We start from the raw sequence: 17,367 nt of genomic DNA, 5'->3' as shown, positions 1-17,367 counted from the left end.
TCTGTTTCTATAATAACCACTTAATGTCAAAAGGCAGGACCTCTGCTAGGCCTGGACCTCTCCCATTAGACCTCCCTCAGATCTTGACCCTTCCCCTTTCTAACCAGTGCCCCTAGCCCCTTTCTGAATTATGGATGCTGTGAATCATCTGGCATAAATAATTCACAATAAGTCCAGCCCAGAGGGTAACAGGAGAGCAGGAGAGTGAGGTGGGTATCCCAAGAGGCTGGAGAAGGCAACCTGAGCCCAGATCCCAAGTCTCCTGGGGTCTAGTGTTGGCATTGGTTCCTAGGGCAAGGAGCAAGAGAGTCCTGGGTGGAGAGTAGACCCTGAAGTTTTATGTCTGGAGTTCTTGGGAGTGATGGAGCCATGGTTGGTGGGACTGTCAAGTACCTACATGTATCTCTCTGCTTCCTGCTGCAGCTCCCTCTGTGGAGCTCAGGTGAGTGCTGACCAGCCTCCCTTCTCCCATAAGTTTGCCTCAAACTCAAGCTGTATTTCTTCTTTTGCTCACTAGACACTGTCTATCTTTCCTCGATGAAAAATAATTATTGCCATTAAGTAGAACATTTCATTCAGATTAGATATGAATCAAACAGATTTGAAGGCAGCACTTTACGCTTTCCATTATCTCACTTTAATCCATGAAATAAATGGGATAGGAGTTATTATTTCCATTTTATAGATAAGGAAATTAAGGCCTAAAGAGGTGAAATTATTTCCCTAAAATCACACTTAAATGTGTCAGTCAGAGAATCCATGTCCTCCAATTCCCAGTTCAATGTTCTCTCCATAAACTATAGATTCATTTTCACTCTTCTTGCAAAATGAGATATCAAGATTTGGCTTGTGGTATTAGTTGGGCAGCACAGTGAATAGAGAACTGGGTCCGGAGTCAGGAATACCTGAGTTCAAATGTGGTTTCAGACACTAACTAGTTGGGTGACCCTGGATAAGTCACATAACCCTGTTTGGTTTTGTTTCCTTGTCTGTAAAATGAGCTGGAGAAGGAAATGGCAAACTACTCCAGTATCTTTGCCAAGAAAACTCTCAATAGGATCATGAAGAGTTGGATATGACTGAAATAACTCAACAACATTTATTCCCTTCTTTTTCTCTTTCATATTTCATTCTCTTTTTATTCTCTACTCCCTGCTCCCATTTTTTGCTCCTGCCTCGGGGAAAATATCACCCAGTCTTGGAAACTTCTCAGAGGATCTCAAAGTACTTTGAGAGCAAATAGTCTGATTGTGATAGCTTAGGAGAAAGGAAGGGGTAAGGACTTTTAAGAGAAAGGCTTTAAAGGGAGGATGGAGAAAGATTGGAATATACTTTACTCTCTGCCAGAAATCAAAAGCTATGGGAAAGCCAAGAGTTCTAAGTTAGAATCTGGGACCTTTCTAAAGAAGTTAGGCAATAGTAGAGACCCATAATTTAATAGAAATTTTGTTGATTGTTAGATTGATGGCATGTTTTCTTTAGAATTTTAATGGAGATGACATCAAGGCTTCCCTTGTTGGGGACAGGGGTGAAGGAGCAAGAGGCTGGGAAGAGTATTAGAGATGAGTGAATTCCCATTGATCACTATGTCTGGTCATAAAAAAAGATCTCATGGTCTGTAAATGGAATCTGGATAACCTATATCAGGCACGTTATAGAGGGGATTTCTTTTTCAGGTAGAGGCTAGATGAGATGTACGCTCAGGTCCCTTCCAATTCTGAGATTCTGTTTTCTCCAGGCACTAAGCAGGCACTCATACCAGATAGACTCATTCTAATACAACTTTAAATGACCCTCTGGAATCCTTTAGTTCATGTCTGTGCCCCCAATGGAAAATGAGGGAAGCTTCTCCAGCAGCCTATGTGCAAATTTCTTCAGAACATGGGCCTTCCTTGAGCACCAGTTCTTGTTTTAAAACTACCACTATCAGAAGTTCTTGATGTTTAACAAATATCGTCCCTTGCCATTGTAGTCTTCTTCCTCTTGTTCTTGTCTTAAGGGGTCCGCATAAGAGGCAGCAGGAATATAGATTCAGAGAGCTGGAACAGACTTTAGTGATCATATAAACCAAGAACTTTGTTGTGTCACAGACCCTTTCTCAGAATAATGTTTTTAAATGGATAAAATAAAATATACAGGATTACAAAGGAAATCAAAGGTTAGTGACAAAAGATGTATTTTCCCCATCTAAGTCTCAAATCTAGACCTTAGGTTAAGATTATTTGATGTTAGCCAACAATCTCTTCATTTTGCAGATGAGAAAATTGAGATCTAGGAGCCTATGTGGCTTACCCAAGCTAGTTATACAGCAAGCTAGAAGCAAACGAGGAGATGAATCCAGGCCTCCTGACTTCTGACAAAATGCCTTCAGTTTAAAGCATGTTGCCTGTTAGGGAGTCGAGAAGAGGACTTGACAAGGAGATCATAGAGGGGATGCTTCAAAGAGTGTTGGACTAGATAATCTCCAAAGTTCCTTTCCAGTTGAGAAGTATTTGCTTTTATGACCTTAACATTCCAACCAGGATGTGCTGCCAACCCAGTGAAGCATAAGAACTCGATTTGTCCTTTTTCTTCCCCAGGACAGCCTCTCCCAACTTTAAGTGCTCCATCCAGTGAAGTGCCTGTCAAAGGGGTTCAAGGAGATTCCCTGGAGCTGACATGTGCCTCAGCTCCCACTCCCCTGGTGATCTTCTGGAGCTTTACCCCACCAGGTTCCCTGGTCCCCCAGCCTATCGCTGTCACTAATGGAGCTGAGGTTAAGGTGGAGCCAGGAGCTCTAGCTTTGGGGGTTGTGAGCCTAAGGAACAGTAATCTGGTGTTGGAGGGGCTTCGGAGAGCAGCCCAGGGACGGTTCCTGTGCCAGGCTTTGTATTCAGCTGGTGGTGAACTTCAAACTGCCTATTCCTACATCATTTTGTCAGTTTTGGGTGAGTTGGAGACACGAGTGCAACAAAAAGAAAGGGAGGCTGTTCTAAGATTGCTGCTAATCTGTAATCTTGTCTTGCATGCAATTGCATAAGGTTTGCATATTTTTGCATGGATTAATTTACCAAGTAACATTCTTCTATCTCCTCCCCACCGGTCACTAGAATGAGGCAAAAATGAAACCTGGAACTCTGAGATCTAGATTTTGGAGGGAAGGAGGCTATAATTATAGGAAGGACGTGGGCAGATGATATGGGACAACGACATTGGGCTGAGCAAGAGGACTCCTATATTTGTAATAAAAGAACAATTTTCTTTCTACTAGTGCCTGTGTCTAAGCCCCAGGTACGGCTGAGCAGCCCATCCCCGGTGGAAGGAGCATCCCTGGTAGTGGCATGTGTGATCCGGGAGGGCACTAGTCCTGTGTCCTTTGCCTGGCAGCATCAAGGACCTCAGGGATCCCGAGGACCCCTGGCTGAGCGGAGTGAGCAATTGCTCCATTTGGAACCTGTGAATAGAACTCACACTGGCTGGTACATCTGTAGTGCTCAAAACGAGGTCAATAGACTCAACAGCGACAGTGTTTACCTAGACGTCATCTGTAAGTTGCCTGCTCCTGAGGAGCACCCATAGAAGAGACCTTATTCTTCCCCCAAACACTCTTCCGATCCAAATATCAGACCCGAGCATATTCCTCATAGTGTCAATTCTTCCAGTGGGAAAACCAAGCAACACTCAAAGGGAAAACCCTCAAGGTCATCATTCATTCATTCAAGTAACTAACTAATCAACTGATACATTTATTAATTACCTATAATGTACCAAGGGAGAGGCAATGATAATTAACGCATTGTCTTTGACTCCAAATAGGAGAATAAGTTATATACACAAATATTTGTAATACAAAATAAAACATAATAATGTATAAGAGAGATGTGAACATTTTCATGTTGTGAGAGTCCAGGGGTGGGAATGGAGTGGGGATAAGGAAAGGCTTAGTAAAGAAGGTAATTTTGAGAAAAGCTTAATAAGGCAGAAATGGACAAAGCATTTCGGGTATAAGAAACAACCAAGCAAATTCAGAAAAGGAGGAAAACATGGGGCACATACAGAAGATGGTTTGCGTTGGGCAGAAGCACAAATTAAATGAATAGTATGAAGGTTGGCAAGACCATAAGATCAGTAAATTAGGAAGATCCAATAACAGTGCAGAGTGGAAGGATCTGTGGGTGAATAGATCAGCTCATGACACCTTCACACTGTGGCCCTCAATCATTATTCCCATAAGGTCTGATTGAATATAAGCTCTTTAGGGCTTTTAAATTTATATATATATATATATATATATATATGTTTATATTTTTATCCCCAGTACCCTGAATAGTATTTGGCACATAGTGAGACTTTAATAATGCCTTTTGACTAATTAAGTGATGAGATTCTTTCCTCATTTTTTACTTGCTTAGAGATACTTGTTAAAACTGAATCTTGAATGGGCTTGAGAGTGATTAGGCTGAAATTTCAAGAGCCCAACTAAACACTATAAACCAATTGATCATAGACATTTATTATGTACCTACTATGTGGTTAAATATTATAAGTACCAATTAAGTTATTAAGTATTATATGTGTTTAGTACATACTATCTGCTAGACACTATGCTTAGTGCTGGGTAATACAAAAAAAGCAAAAGGTGGTCCAGCTCAAAGAGCTCAGAATCTCATAAGGGAGACAACAAGCAAACAAATATATATAAACATGCCATATACAAAATATATGGAAAAAATTAACAAAGGCAGGTTAGGAAAGGCTTTCTGTAAAATCTGGCATTTTAGTTGGGACTTAAAGGAAGTCAGGGAAATCAGCAGTTGGAATTAAGGATGGGAGAGCATTCTAGACATAAGGCACAGCCAGACAAAGCCAAAGGCGGAGTATCTTGTTCACTGAATAGCCAGGGTCACTGATTCAAAGAATACATGGAGAGGAGTAAGGTGTGAGAAGACTGGAAAGGTAAGAGGAGGCAAGGGCTTTGAATGCTAAGACACAAGAATAGAGGACCTAGAAATTGAGAAAAAAAGAACAGTGGCCCAGAAAGAAGTTAGAAGTTATCAGAACCAACTTCAAAGTAAGAGGGTGAAGACTTTTCTGTGAAAACCAGTATAACCCAAAGCTCAGAAACTTAGGAGAAGCTCGTTGACATGGATTCAGATATGGAAGGTATTAAGAAATAAGGAGAAAGGGAACCTGCTTCCTTAGAGGCCCAAAGGGCTTCCAGAGCTCTAGCTTGAGTTGATCCTATAAATCATGGCACCAGACAGGGAGGCAAAGAAGAAGCAGGATTTCAGGCCTGGATGAAGTGATCCAATATTGTACTCTGTCCTGTACAGATCACAAATAGAATACATAGAAATTGAGGACATTCAGCCTGGAGAAGCCTTAGGGCTTCAGGTTAGGGGAGTTGGGCTAAGAGTTGTATTCAAGTTTTTGAAGGGTTGTTAAAATGATAACAGGATTTGATTTCTTATGATTGACCTCAGAAGGCAGAACAAGGAAAATTTCTAGAAGTTTTTTGTTTGTTGTAAGCAAAGGAACTCTTAACAATTAGAGCTTCCAAAAGTGGACATTGGGTGATCCAGGAGATAGTAGATTTTCCATCCCCTACTCCTTATTGGGCTCTTTAAGCAAGGGCTATATGACCACCTGTTAAAGATAATGTCTTTGAAGTCTTTTGTGTCCCTGAGATCCAGTCATATAAGGTCTTGTAAGAATATTCAAAGTTAGATAATTTCTAACTAAGACAAAGCTGAACATTGTGACTATGCTATGAATCTCTTATCAGCTCCTCATGTGCAATTTATACCCTGGTCAGTTCTCCTACTGGTAGTAAAAGGGATTCATTGTCCTCAGGTCTCATGGCTATTTGTTGACAGTCCCTTGTGTTCAAGCTTTTATGATCCCATGAACTATGTAGCATGTCATTACTGTCTATGGAGTTTTCTTGGCAAAGTTTCTGGAATGGTTTGCCATTTCCTTCTGCAGTACCTGGGTCACATCCAGCACCACCTAGCTGCCTCCTCCACAGGGATAGCTTACCTTACAAGAAGGTATAGGATAAAGGTACTAGTACAAAGCTATGTGTCCAAGGTAATAATCCTGTCCAAGGACGGGGAAGGATGGAGGGACCATTTTCTTCACACTCACACACACATCCCCCCCATTCCTTCCAATTTCTCTCCAAACCCCCATGACTTTCCTCTTTCCCCAGCCTGAATTTCCCGTGCTTTTTTGGGAGGAAGTTCCCTGACCTGCTCTCTCTTGCCCCACAGATGGCCCAGACGAGCCCATAATCCGCGTGGAGCCTTTGGCAGTTAGTGAGGACAGCTACTGGGCAAGTGAACAGGAGGAGGTGACTCTGAGCTGCCTGGCTCCTTCCAATCCCCCCAGCCGCTACGTGTGGCTGCATGACCACATTCAGGTCCACGCTGGGCCCACCTACATCATCGCTCGTGCTCACCAGTCTCATGCTGGACGCTACACTTGTCTGGCCCACAACAGCCACTTGGATACCCACACTCAGGCCACCATCCAGCTCACCATCTTCTGTGAGTGAACTCAAAACAGACCCAATTTAAAGAGAAACAGACCCAATTACTCTTCCATTCGGTCTTCTAGGACCTGGCAGGCACTATCTAACCTCCTCTTGACTTTTCAGGACTTCACTCTATTTTCCACCTCCCCTGCTTGGGTTTCTTAGTGTCACCTCTTGGGTTCCTTGATCCATGTACATACACTGCCCTGAGCTGACTTGGACCTCAGCACCCTGGGAACAGGCAAAGTTAGGGCTGCAAGTAGGGCTGTGAATAGGGCTGGGAATAGGTTCCTAAATTTAGAGACAGAGTCCAGACAGGAGGGGAAGTGGTGTTTGTAAAGCCAGACTGACCCTCCCAGGAAAGCAGAGGGAGGATGGGGTAGATAAAAGGGGATGGTCTAAATTAGGGATGATGTGGAGGCTGTGGAAGATAAGATTTGGTTACCCACTTAGAGAATAATTCTCTTCATGTAAGGGGTTAGGGACATGAGTCTGAGACACAAAGAAGGACAGATAGAATTCAAGAAAAAGAAGGGGGGGGGAGAGGGGTTGTTCCTAGACACACAGTTGCTGAGGCGAGGTAAGAATTAGAGACAGATTAGATCAGGATTCAGGGTCGTCACCTGGACCTTAGCTCTCTGAAGACTCTGGTTTCTGTCTGTCTCCTAATTCCTCCCTCTTCCTTTCCCAAGAAGTCAGCTGTGACCTCTATCCCTTAGTCGGGAATCTGGGGTGGGGGAAAGGTGACAGATATAAACTCTTTCCCTCCCCCAACTTTCTTATTTCAGGCTCTGATACCAAAGTTAGGTAGTGTGTTACCTTTGCTCTCCCCTCTCCCTCCTTTCCCCTATGCCCCATCTACTTTGCCTAGATCCTCCTCAGGGGCAGCCCACCTGTGCTGTGTCCCCTGACACTGGGGCTGTGGTCCTAAATTGCACCTGGCCTGGGGGACTCCCAGAAGCCCAGCTGCAGTGGGAGGGCCCTGAAGGTACCAGCCCCTCTGCCCCTACCAACCTCATGTGGACCTACCTGTCAACCCATCTGCCTAATGGAAGCATCTTCACCTGCATCACCCAGCATCCTGCTCTGGCTCGACCTGTCTTATGTAGGATTACCCTTTGTAAGTGCTAAAGGAATGGGATGATGGTTAGGACTAGAAGGGATACAATACAAGGGGAGAGGGAAGACATAGGAGTCAAAAGGATTGTAGCTCTGAATTGGAGATTTTGAGGATTGGGGGTGAAGAAGGGGACAAAGGGAGGGCAGAAGACAAGGGAGCCTGGGTTTGGGAAAAGGGCAATATGATGGATCTGAGAACTGCAAGTTAAGGGGACTTTTGTATAGCTATTGAGTCAAACCTCAGGTCCTCCATTAGATATGGGGATAGGTTACTCTGGAAGACTAAGAGGAGAGGAAGAGCCTCAGACCTGCTCCTTTGACATCTTCTCTATTCATATGTTCTGAGCCATTGTTTCTTGTTCCAGGGGAGCCCAGCAGTTCCCCAACCTGTTCCACCAAAGTTACTGCAAGAGATCAATTTGTTATGCTGAGCTGTGAGTGGCCTGGGGGGCAGCCTTCAGGCTCACTCACCTGGTATAGCAAAGACGAACAGATATTGGGAAGCAGCCGATCTTCACCTGCTATCCAACTCCTGAAGGCCCATGAAGGGTTGGCTGGCAAGGAGTTTACCTGTAGGGGAACTCATCCTCTCCGGACTCCTGACCCAGAGTGCAGACTCCAGCTAGGTATGTACCTGCTTTGGAGGGTGGGCGCTGGGACTATGGGAGTAGGGAGGGTATTTGTCAAGATAGCAAGGTAATGTCAATAAAGGACTCTTAAAAACCATGGCTTATCACCCTAACATTGTCATATGCACTTATATGATCTATGTGTATTTACTATTCATTTTGAAATTTCAAATATTGCTCTTTTAGAAGTAGTGGACAGGGAATTTGGGCATGGATTTTCCTTTCCCATTCTGCCTCTGTCTCTTCTCCATTGTCCATCATTTTATAGTATCCCCATCTATCTCTGTTTAAGGTCTTTTTTCCTCTCTTTCTCCTGTCTTATCAAAGTGTCAGAGCTAGAAATGCAAGAAAACAGTTCAAATAAAGTAATTACAATAGAAAATTCATGCAAGAGTTTTGTAGAGTTCAGAGCCAGGATTAGGTAATAGGTAGACAGTGTGTCCTAGTAGAAAGATTGATAAATTGGGAGAAAGAGAATGTAGGGTGAAATTCTGTTGGTGTCTCATGATCATATGAACAGGTAGACAGGGTGATCAATCTCTCCCTTACTAGATGTCAGAAGTTCCCCTTCTTGGAGTTATTGACCCACCATTTTCAATTCTGGTCAGGCTATACCTGCAATATTATATCCTGTTTCTGGCACCACATTCTAAGAGAGAAAGGACAAGTTGGAGTACATCTAGAAGATGAAGGTCAGGCAAGATAATAAGAATGCTAGAAACCATATCACTCAAAAATTGGTTGAAGAAGCTAAGAATATTTAGTCTGAAAAAAAAAGTCTAAAGAAAATCGTGATGGTTATCTTCAAACATTTGAAAGACTGTCTTGTTAAAAAGAGGTATTAGATTCAGTCTATTTTTCTCTAGAGGGAAGAACTCAGAGCAAGGGATGGAGATTCCAAAGAGGTAGAATTCAGTTCACTACAGGGGGTAATCTTCCTATTATTTGAACTGCCCCAAATGGAATGGGTTATTTCTCAAAAGAGCAAACTCTTTATGACTGGAAGTGTTCCAACAGAGGCTGGGAGATAACTTGACAGGGATGTTGTAGAGGTAGGAGGTAGAACTGATTTTAGAATTACAGATTTGAGATTATTGGCCAGGGATGTTCCTTGGAATTTCATCATTATTGATTTATTGGGTTTTGAAAACTTTTGGATCTTTAAAGAGTGCTACCAAGGGACAACAATTGATTGACAAACATCTGTTAGGCACACAATTGCATGTGTGTCATGCATTGTACTGGGTGCTAGGGACAAAATGTCTAAAGAATAGGACTATTCTCATACTTACAATCAAATGCTCCTGAGAGGTGCACACCTTAAGTTAATATCTGTGTGTGTGTGTGTGTGTATGTGTGCATGTGAGTGTGTGTGAGAAGTTGTTCTTTTGACTTTGATAGTTAAGTAGAAAGAACCAAATTGTTGCATAGGACAGGTGCCAGAAATCAAAGATAAGTGACAAAGAAAATTTTGCTGTGAATGCCCATGGTGCCACTTGCCTCCTTCAATGGTCATGTTGACATTCCTGTCCAGTTCTTCAGTATCCCATGGGATCATCTCTCTAGCTCTTCTTAATGCCAGATTATGTTTATTTTATATCTACTAGATCATGTCACATGAGGATAAAAGAATAGGCATGAGGATATGAGAGAAAGAGGGTGTAAGAGTATATGAAACATGTTAAAATATATGTTAAATCTAATATATGTATACATATTTACACAATTATCATGCTGCACAAGAAAAATCAGATCAAAAAGGAAAAAATGAGAAAGAAAATGAAATGCAAGCAAACAACAAAAAGTGTAAAAATGCTATGTCCTCTCTCTGGGTGTAGACGGCTCTCTTCATCACAATGTCATTGGAACTGGACTCAATCATATGATCACTTTAAGTTTTGGAAGGTGACAGAAGATTTAGATCTGTTAGAACTGGGAGTGGTGGGGAAAATTATCCAAGAGCCAGATTTAGGCTTTGGTGTCAGAAAAAACTTCTTATTCACCAAAGCTATTAAACATAAAATGACCTTTACCAGAAGGAAATGGTTTTTCCTTCATTGGAAGTGTTCAGCTTGTGCTTGGACAATCATTTGGGAGGAATTTTGTGGCAAGGACTCTTGTTCAAGTTAGATCGGATGGCCTCTGAAGTGACTACCAGTTATACAACATGGACAGTTAATGAATGTTGGAAGAAGTGAAAGAATAAATGAATCGCGATATTATCCCCATTTTACAGATGAACAAAGTGAGGTACTGAGAAGTTAAGTGATTAGCTCACAGTTATATAGGTTAGTAATTGTGTCTTGACTCCAACGCTTTGAAAGTACTATGAAAATGTGAATTGTCATCATCGGCATTATTACTGTCTTCTCTCCTCCCTCTTCTCTGTCTTCATCATTTTCTCCTCTTTTTCCTTCTCTTTCTCCTTCTCCTCCTCCTCCTCCCTTTCCCCTTCTCTTTCTCCTTCGTTTAAAAGGTAGCATGGGGTCATTGCACCAGCCTTTCCTTCTGTATCTTTGCAGAAGCCCCTCGGCTGGTTGTTGACCGACCTCGCGTTTCTGTGCTGGAGGGGAGGGAAGCCCGGCTGGGTTGTCTGCTGCAGGGGGGCAGGCCAGCCCCTCGGCTCCTTTGGCTGGGTCCCCAGCAGCTTCCCGTGGAGCCCAACACCCCCCACTATACCGTCCAGCAGAGCGGCTCTCAGCTCAGGCTCATCCTCCGCGACGCCGACCCTGTGCACCACAGCGGCATTTACCGCTGCTTGGCTTGGAACGCCCTGGGCAACGCCAGCCACGGCATCCTCCTAGAGGTTCAGAGTGAGTGCCGGGGCGGGGAGTGCTGGGAACTCTGGTGCCTTTGTGTTCTAGCTCTCAGCCCTGCCACAGGCACCTAGGGGCTTCATCAAAGGGAATGGAATGGAATTAGTTTCCCCCACGTTCCGGGAAAGAGACCAAATGAGCGCCTCCTTGAGAGACGCGGGATGGGGCTTGTGCTGCCCTCATGCAGGTCTCCATGCAGATATAATAGGATGAAAGAACAAGAAGCCACCTGAGAGACTCTCAGCCAGCGCACTTATTTCACAGACGAATAAGCTTGATCGTAAAGGAAAAATGATTTGCTGAAATTAGCATAGGTAGTTAGAGCAGAGCTGGGATGAAGGTCCACATTTCCCAACCCATGTAACCCCGGCTCCCCTCCACGATCCTCCTGAGTGTGGATGGGGGTGAGAAGACAGGTGAACTCGGGGCAGCCGTAGGTCTCTGAAACTCCGACCTAATCTTTCTTCTCTCTCTGCGGCTTCTCTCAGGGTACCCTGCCCCACCCAATGTCACGATCAGCAGTCTGACTTACGGGAGACAGCGAACTGAGGTGAGACTGCAGTGGGCCACCAAGGGTCCCGGGAACCTCACAGGCTTTATGGTCCAGCGGAGGGCAAGCCCCCCAGGCTCCGGGGCTGGAGTCTGGGAGAGAGCAGCTGGAGACATCGAGCCGGAGAGCCGAGGGCGGCGGTTGGGTGGCCTGGATCCTGGGGTACTCTATTCCTTTCGTGTCCTGGCACTGAATCACCGCACAGCTGGGTATCCTTCTGAGGTGAAGACACCAGGTGCTGCCTCCTCCTCTTCCCACCAAGGCACCCCCAAAACCTTGTCCAAGATCTTCATGAGAAACTCCCCACTATTGCCCTTTTTTTTTTTTTTTTTTTTTTTTTCCTGAAATAGGAGCCGCTAGATGGACTGAGGTTCAAGGAGGACCTGAATTTAAATCTGTTCTCAGATACTTATTAACTATGTGACACTGGGAAAATAACCTCATTTCTTTCTGCCTCAGTTTCCTCATTTGTAAAATGAGGCTGACAATAGTACCTACTTCCCAGGGGTGGTTGTAAGGAACCAATGAAATAATAATTGTAAAAGTGCTTTGCATAGGACCTGGCACATAGCATTTTACTATACAAATGTGAGCTTTTATTTATCTCCCAGTTTCCTCCCTGTTTTCCCCAACCTCAGTTACTGTCTTTCCTTCAGTACATTGGTAGTATCATCTTTAGTATCATCTTTAGTACTTTTTCTTCTCCTTTCCATACAGGGAGGCATGAAAGCTTCCAGTGTTCCTGAGAGCCTGGAAGGGAAAGGCAAAGCCCGAGTTCAGTTAGACTTGGGGGGCTGGAAGTGTGAGTTGGGTAATATAAAGTAGTGATTTCTAGCATAGTGGACAGTACTGGACTTGGTTAGGAAGACTAGGATTCAAATACCATCTGTGCCATTTACTTATTATGTGACCAAGGACAAAGCCATAATGTCTTTGAGCTTTAGTTGCCTCATGTGCAGAGTGAGTTTATTTTCTCTGGACCTACAATACTAATCATGTGGGAAGACCCTTCGCATAGCAACTGTTTTTACTGATGTAAACTGACAACTGATCTGAAATGTATACCCTCAGAAAGTGGGACAAAGAGAAATTGGAAATTTGCCCATTATGATTATGGCTCCCACATGGCTAGCCAGTGTAAGATGCAGGATCTGAATACAGATTTTCCCAACTCCTTCCCTCTTTACTTTCACACCCACATTCATTCTCCTTGCTTATCATGTAGTAAGTGAAAATATTTCTACTATACCTTTTTTATAGTATTGTTGTGAGATTCAAATGAGATTATGTAAAGCAATTTGTAAATCACAATGTGCTACATGAATAATTAGTATAGTTCCATCCCTGCCAATGGCTCTTACATTACAGTAAGTATTCCAGGTTCACAATTCAACTACAGCTCATAAGACTCCATCAATATATTTATATTTGGAGATTCAGCCAGTATATTCAGCCAGGAGATTCAGAGGATATAATTAACTCAAAGTAAGGTCATATATTTAAAAAATAGGCACAAAAACGGATGGGGGGGGAGGCACACTCTCACAATTAGACAGTAGGAAGAATGGATGCACATAAGAGTTTGTAAGTGCAAAAATAAAGGTGTATGGAACACATGTAGTCAAGTCATAGTTTGATTCTACCAGACCCCAAATCTTCATATGATGTCCTCATACTGCTCCTTGTGCAGTCAGCATCTCTGATGGGCAAGCTGCTTGACCAAGCACAGATAAATGGCCTTAATGCTAGACCCTGGTCATCTTCACTATCTCCTTCTGCAGGCAGCTGAAATTCTGGTCTGGGGTACTGCTATATGTACTTTTTTCCCTCGATAGTATTTTATTTTTCCAAATATATGTAAGGATAGTTTTCAACATTCATTCTGGGTAGAGAAAAGATGAGTTAAGTTCATTGTCTGCCGCTCCCTACCTGTACAGATTTAATGTTCTTAAAAGATACAAATACGCTATTCCAAAGTCTAAGCCCTTCAAATTGGGCCATCTCCCTTTCATCCTCTTGCTCTTCTTCCTCACTCCCACAGCACACATATACTCACTTCTTATATGACAAGGATCAAGGGAATTTTAGTCTTTGATTTTGCACTTGTACTTCAATCTAGAAATTCCAATGAAACTCTAAATTAGGCTATAGAAGGAAGATGGCAGGAACCAAAAAAGCTCTATGGCCAACAAAACAGATCTGGATTTTTCTCCCTCAGAAAAGGAGCTGATCTTTTCAGCCACCTTCAAAGAGAGAAAATAGCACTAGGCAATGCAGAAAATACTGGACCTGAAATCAATAGACTGGGCTTGAGAGTTGACTCTGCAACTTAATAGCTGACTGAGGAAATTACCTCTCAAGCCTTTGTTTCCTTATGTATAATATGGGGATAATATATTTATTTGTACTATTTACTTCATAGAATTGTATGAAGCGAACTACTGAAAAAAAATGTGAATTAAGAGTTTTCTCCAAACTCCAAAGGCAGGCAAGGAGGTAGTTGGGAACTCTAGAGTTTGATGACTGTCAGCTAGCTAGCTGGAATGGAGCGCTCCTGCTACTTATTCCAAATATTGGCCCCATGCTCAAAATATCCTTCTCTCTCCTCTTCCAGTGGATCCTCCCTTCAATGCTTACCCTGCTGTGCTAGGTGCAGCAGGAACTGGAATGGTAGTGGCTACAGTGGCCTCCCTCCTGGTGTTCCAGTATGCTGCTCGGCACCCAGAGACCTTCCCTCGTGAGTGGAAATTTGGTAGACAGTGTCCATTCTTGACAATTCAAGCTAGAGTTAGGCAAGGGATGGAGAGCCTCCTTTAACCCTAATCTTCTGCTCAATTGTGGTCTTTACTGGAGGTCCCTTCCCCTTGAAACAAGAATGGGCTACCTCTTGAACTTTTGTCTCTTAAGATCTAGGCCAGTTTCCTTATGTTCTGAGTTTCAGCCTAGCAAAGAGTGGGAAATGAAAATTAAAATTGTACTTCTGGTTATGAGCCTTCAATACCCTTTTCTCCCCAAATAACCTTGCCCCCCTCCCACTTTATTGTAGCATTGCCAAATGGTTCTGTTGATGATTGCTTTTTCTTTTACAGGGCTGGGCCGGCTGTTATTCTTCACGTGAGTGTGGATTTTCCAATCAGTTGGTAAATGGGAATAAATGGATTCTCTCCCAAATGTATCTCCCTAATAGTAGTTATTACCGGTGTTCTCCTTTTTCTCCTTCAGGGCCAGAAGGAATTGCCAAGACAGGAGGGCCATGATAGATGCAGAGATGCAAGCAGGTGAGTACAACTCTATAACTCACCAAGGTTTCCACTCTAAGAAGGGGAGGGACTGACTACTTCTATGAGTTTCATATCTTTGCATATTGTAATTACATGTAAGCGGGCAATGCTTCTTTCCTGAGGTCCTGAGAAACAGCTTGCCCTCTGAGATTCTTGTCTCTTTCAAGTCTTTGATTTATTCTCCTGTAGGCGAAGCCCCAATCTCAACCATGACTCCAAGCTCAGCCCTGGAACCCAATGATACTCCTGTGAATGTCACCATTACTGTGACTGCAACTCCATGAAGTACTGGGAAAGAAAGACTGTGTAAATACAATTAGAGAATGGGAGAGGGTGGACAATTCAAAAGATCAAGGATGAATGACTCCATTTTCACTTCAGGTGGTCTCATTAATTTAAAGGAATATAGAAAATACTCCAGACTAAGTTTTTCCCACTTTCACTGGCAAAACAAACTTCAAATGTACCACCTTCCATCTTTATAAATTGAATTTCCAGCTCAATTCTGTTCCTAAACTAAAAGAGCCAAAGCATGTAAGGTAGCAACTGTTTGGAGTTTAGAGGTGGAAAGTCCTATGGGAAGGGGCATAGATTAGTAAATATTTACCAGAAAGGCAAATACCCAGCAACTAGGAAGAAATCTTCTTACATCTGTATGTAAGTTGAGGAGGAACTACTTACCAAGAATTTTGTGGAGTAAATAATTCTTTAATAAACCACACATAATTCTGTCAATAACTGGAAGCTATTCATTATAATTCTTGCTATCTCACGGGTTGTTTTAAAGAAAGTGTTTTGTGAATTTCAAAGTGCTCTTGAAATGTTAAGCTATTAAAACGATTTGTTTTGCTACATTGGTATAGAGGTTGACAGCAACTTGCAAAAAGTGCACTGAGGCAATATTTATTTTTCCTATTTGACTCACTATCTTACTCCAGACATTTTTAAACCTTTTTATCCTTCTTCAACCTCTCTCCCCATAAGACTCCTTTCCTGTACCAATATGAGGAAACTTCTCATATTGTACTGAAAAAAAAAGAGACTATTTGCCAAGAGCTTCTTCATATACCTCAAATTCTCATCTTGCAGGTGCCTTCTGCTATTTCCACCTTCCCCCATCTCACATGAAGATGGCCTTTCTTGCCAAGGCTAAATCCTTTATATGCAAAAATGATTCTATTTCATTGTCCCCTATTCTTTCATTTATCTCCATCTTTTTTTTTTTTGTTTATTAAGTTACTTCCCTACAATCTACATCTTGAGAATGGGTGGGGAGGACCCACAAAAGTCCCAAGATCCGCATGTCTTCCTCATCCTCAAATTACCCTGATTTGATCTATCTTTGCTATTAATTATCCAAAATCTCTTCTCCCTTCTTTGGCCAAATTTCTTGAGAAGGCCACCTACAATAGATGCCTCCACTCTCTTTCCTATCTTCCTAATTCTCTACAATCTGGCTTCCATCCTCATCATTCAAGTGAAACTACTTTCTCCAAAATTATTAGTGACCTAATTGCCAGCTATTGGATCTGGCTACGGGATCCTCTTCTCAATCTTCCTCCTTGTTCTCTCTGAAGCCTTTGACGCTGTCAGTTATCTTCTGATACACTCTTTCCAGGTTTTTTATGACACTACTGGTTCACCTTACACCCATCTGCTTTTCTCAGTGTCCTTTGCTTAAAGTTTCACCTAGGTTATTCCACTAGTCAGGAGCATTCCTCAAGGTTTTATTCTGGCCTCTCTCCTCTTCTTTCTCAATACTATTTCACTTGGTCATCTCATCAGCTCCCATGTATTCCGTTATCATCTCTAGGTTGATGCTTCTCAAATCTACTTAACTAGGACAAACTTCTTTGATTTCTAATCTTGCATTTCTAACTATCTATCTACATCATGAACTGATGTCCTGTCAAGATTAAACTCAATATATCCAAATGTATTATCTTCCTCCAGCTGCTTAAGCCCTACCTTCTTCTTAACTTCTATAGTATTTAGAGGACTACCATCTTCCCATTCTCGACTCCTTGTTCTTATCCCCATAAGCAATTTATTGACAAGGTCTGTCAATTTTACCTTCACATCTCTCACATATGCCCACTTTTGTCTTCTGACAATTCCATTACCCTGTCAATAGTCTGGTGTTTTTGTCACAAGTTTTTTTTTTTTACCACTCCAGTTCATTCTCTACTGATCTAACATGTAGACTTCACCACATGACCTTTCTACTCAATAAATTTTAGTAACTTTCACCTCTTGGATCAAACACAAAAATCCTCTGACACTGATAAGACCCTCCTGACATACTTTTCCAGTCTTCTCACCCTTAGTTCTCACCCTACTTCCTCCTCCCATTATTGCCATCCAGTCCATGTCCCAATTCCAAGCATTTTCCTTGACTGTCCTCCTAACTGGAATTCCCTCCCTCTACCTCCTGGCTTCTCAGGAATCCTTTTAAGTC

At 42.6% G+C, this 17,367-nt stretch overlaps 1 protein-coding gene across 1 annotated transcript; it reads left to right on the top strand.

Annotated features, from left to right (window-relative positions):
- Positions 1–369: 369 nt before the first annotated feature.
- Positions 370–15,930, top strand: VSIG10L2 (V-set and immunoglobulin domain containing 10 like 2). Its single transcript, XM_031961379.1, has 12 exons — positions 370–442; positions 2,580–2,927; positions 3,251–3,526; positions 6,252–6,527; positions 7,386–7,634; positions 7,999–8,259; positions 10,785–11,075; positions 11,567–11,863; positions 14,243–14,365; positions 14,718–14,742; positions 14,851–14,906; positions 15,099–15,930. Exons 1-12 carry the CDS (start codon positions 370–372, stop codon positions 15,191–15,193), a joined length of 2,370 nt encoding a protein of 789 aa, XP_031817239.1. The 3' UTR covers positions 15,194–15,930.
- The last annotated feature ends 1,437 nt before the right edge of the window (positions 15,931–17,367 follow it).

The sequence above is a fragment of the Sarcophilus harrisii genome, chromosome 3, assembly GCF_902635505.1.
Source record: "Sarcophilus harrisii chromosome 3, mSarHar1.11, whole genome shotgun sequence".
NCBI lineage: Eukaryota > Metazoa > Chordata > Mammalia > Dasyuromorphia > Dasyuridae > Sarcophilus > Sarcophilus harrisii.
The sequence above is the reverse complement of the archived record's forward strand: the minus strand, read 5'-3'. Positions and strand labels throughout refer to the sequence as shown.

What these genes read in the sequence shown, in the direction of transcription:
- VSIG10L2 (XM_031961379.1), top strand. Translation starts at nt 370, where the DNA reads ATGGTTGGTGGGACTGTCAAGTACCTACATGTATCTCTCTGCTTCCTG. An exon ending in CTTATGTAGGATTACCCTTT is followed by an intron (nt 7,635 to 7,998) that starts GTAAGTGCTAAA and finishes TTCTTGTTCCAG; the next exon opens with GGGAGCCCAGCAGTTCCCCA. An exon ending in GCACCCAGAGACCTTCCCTC is followed by an intron (nt 14,366 to 14,717) that starts GTGAGTGGAAAT and finishes TTTCTTTTACAG; the next exon opens with GGCTGGGCCGGCTGTTATTC.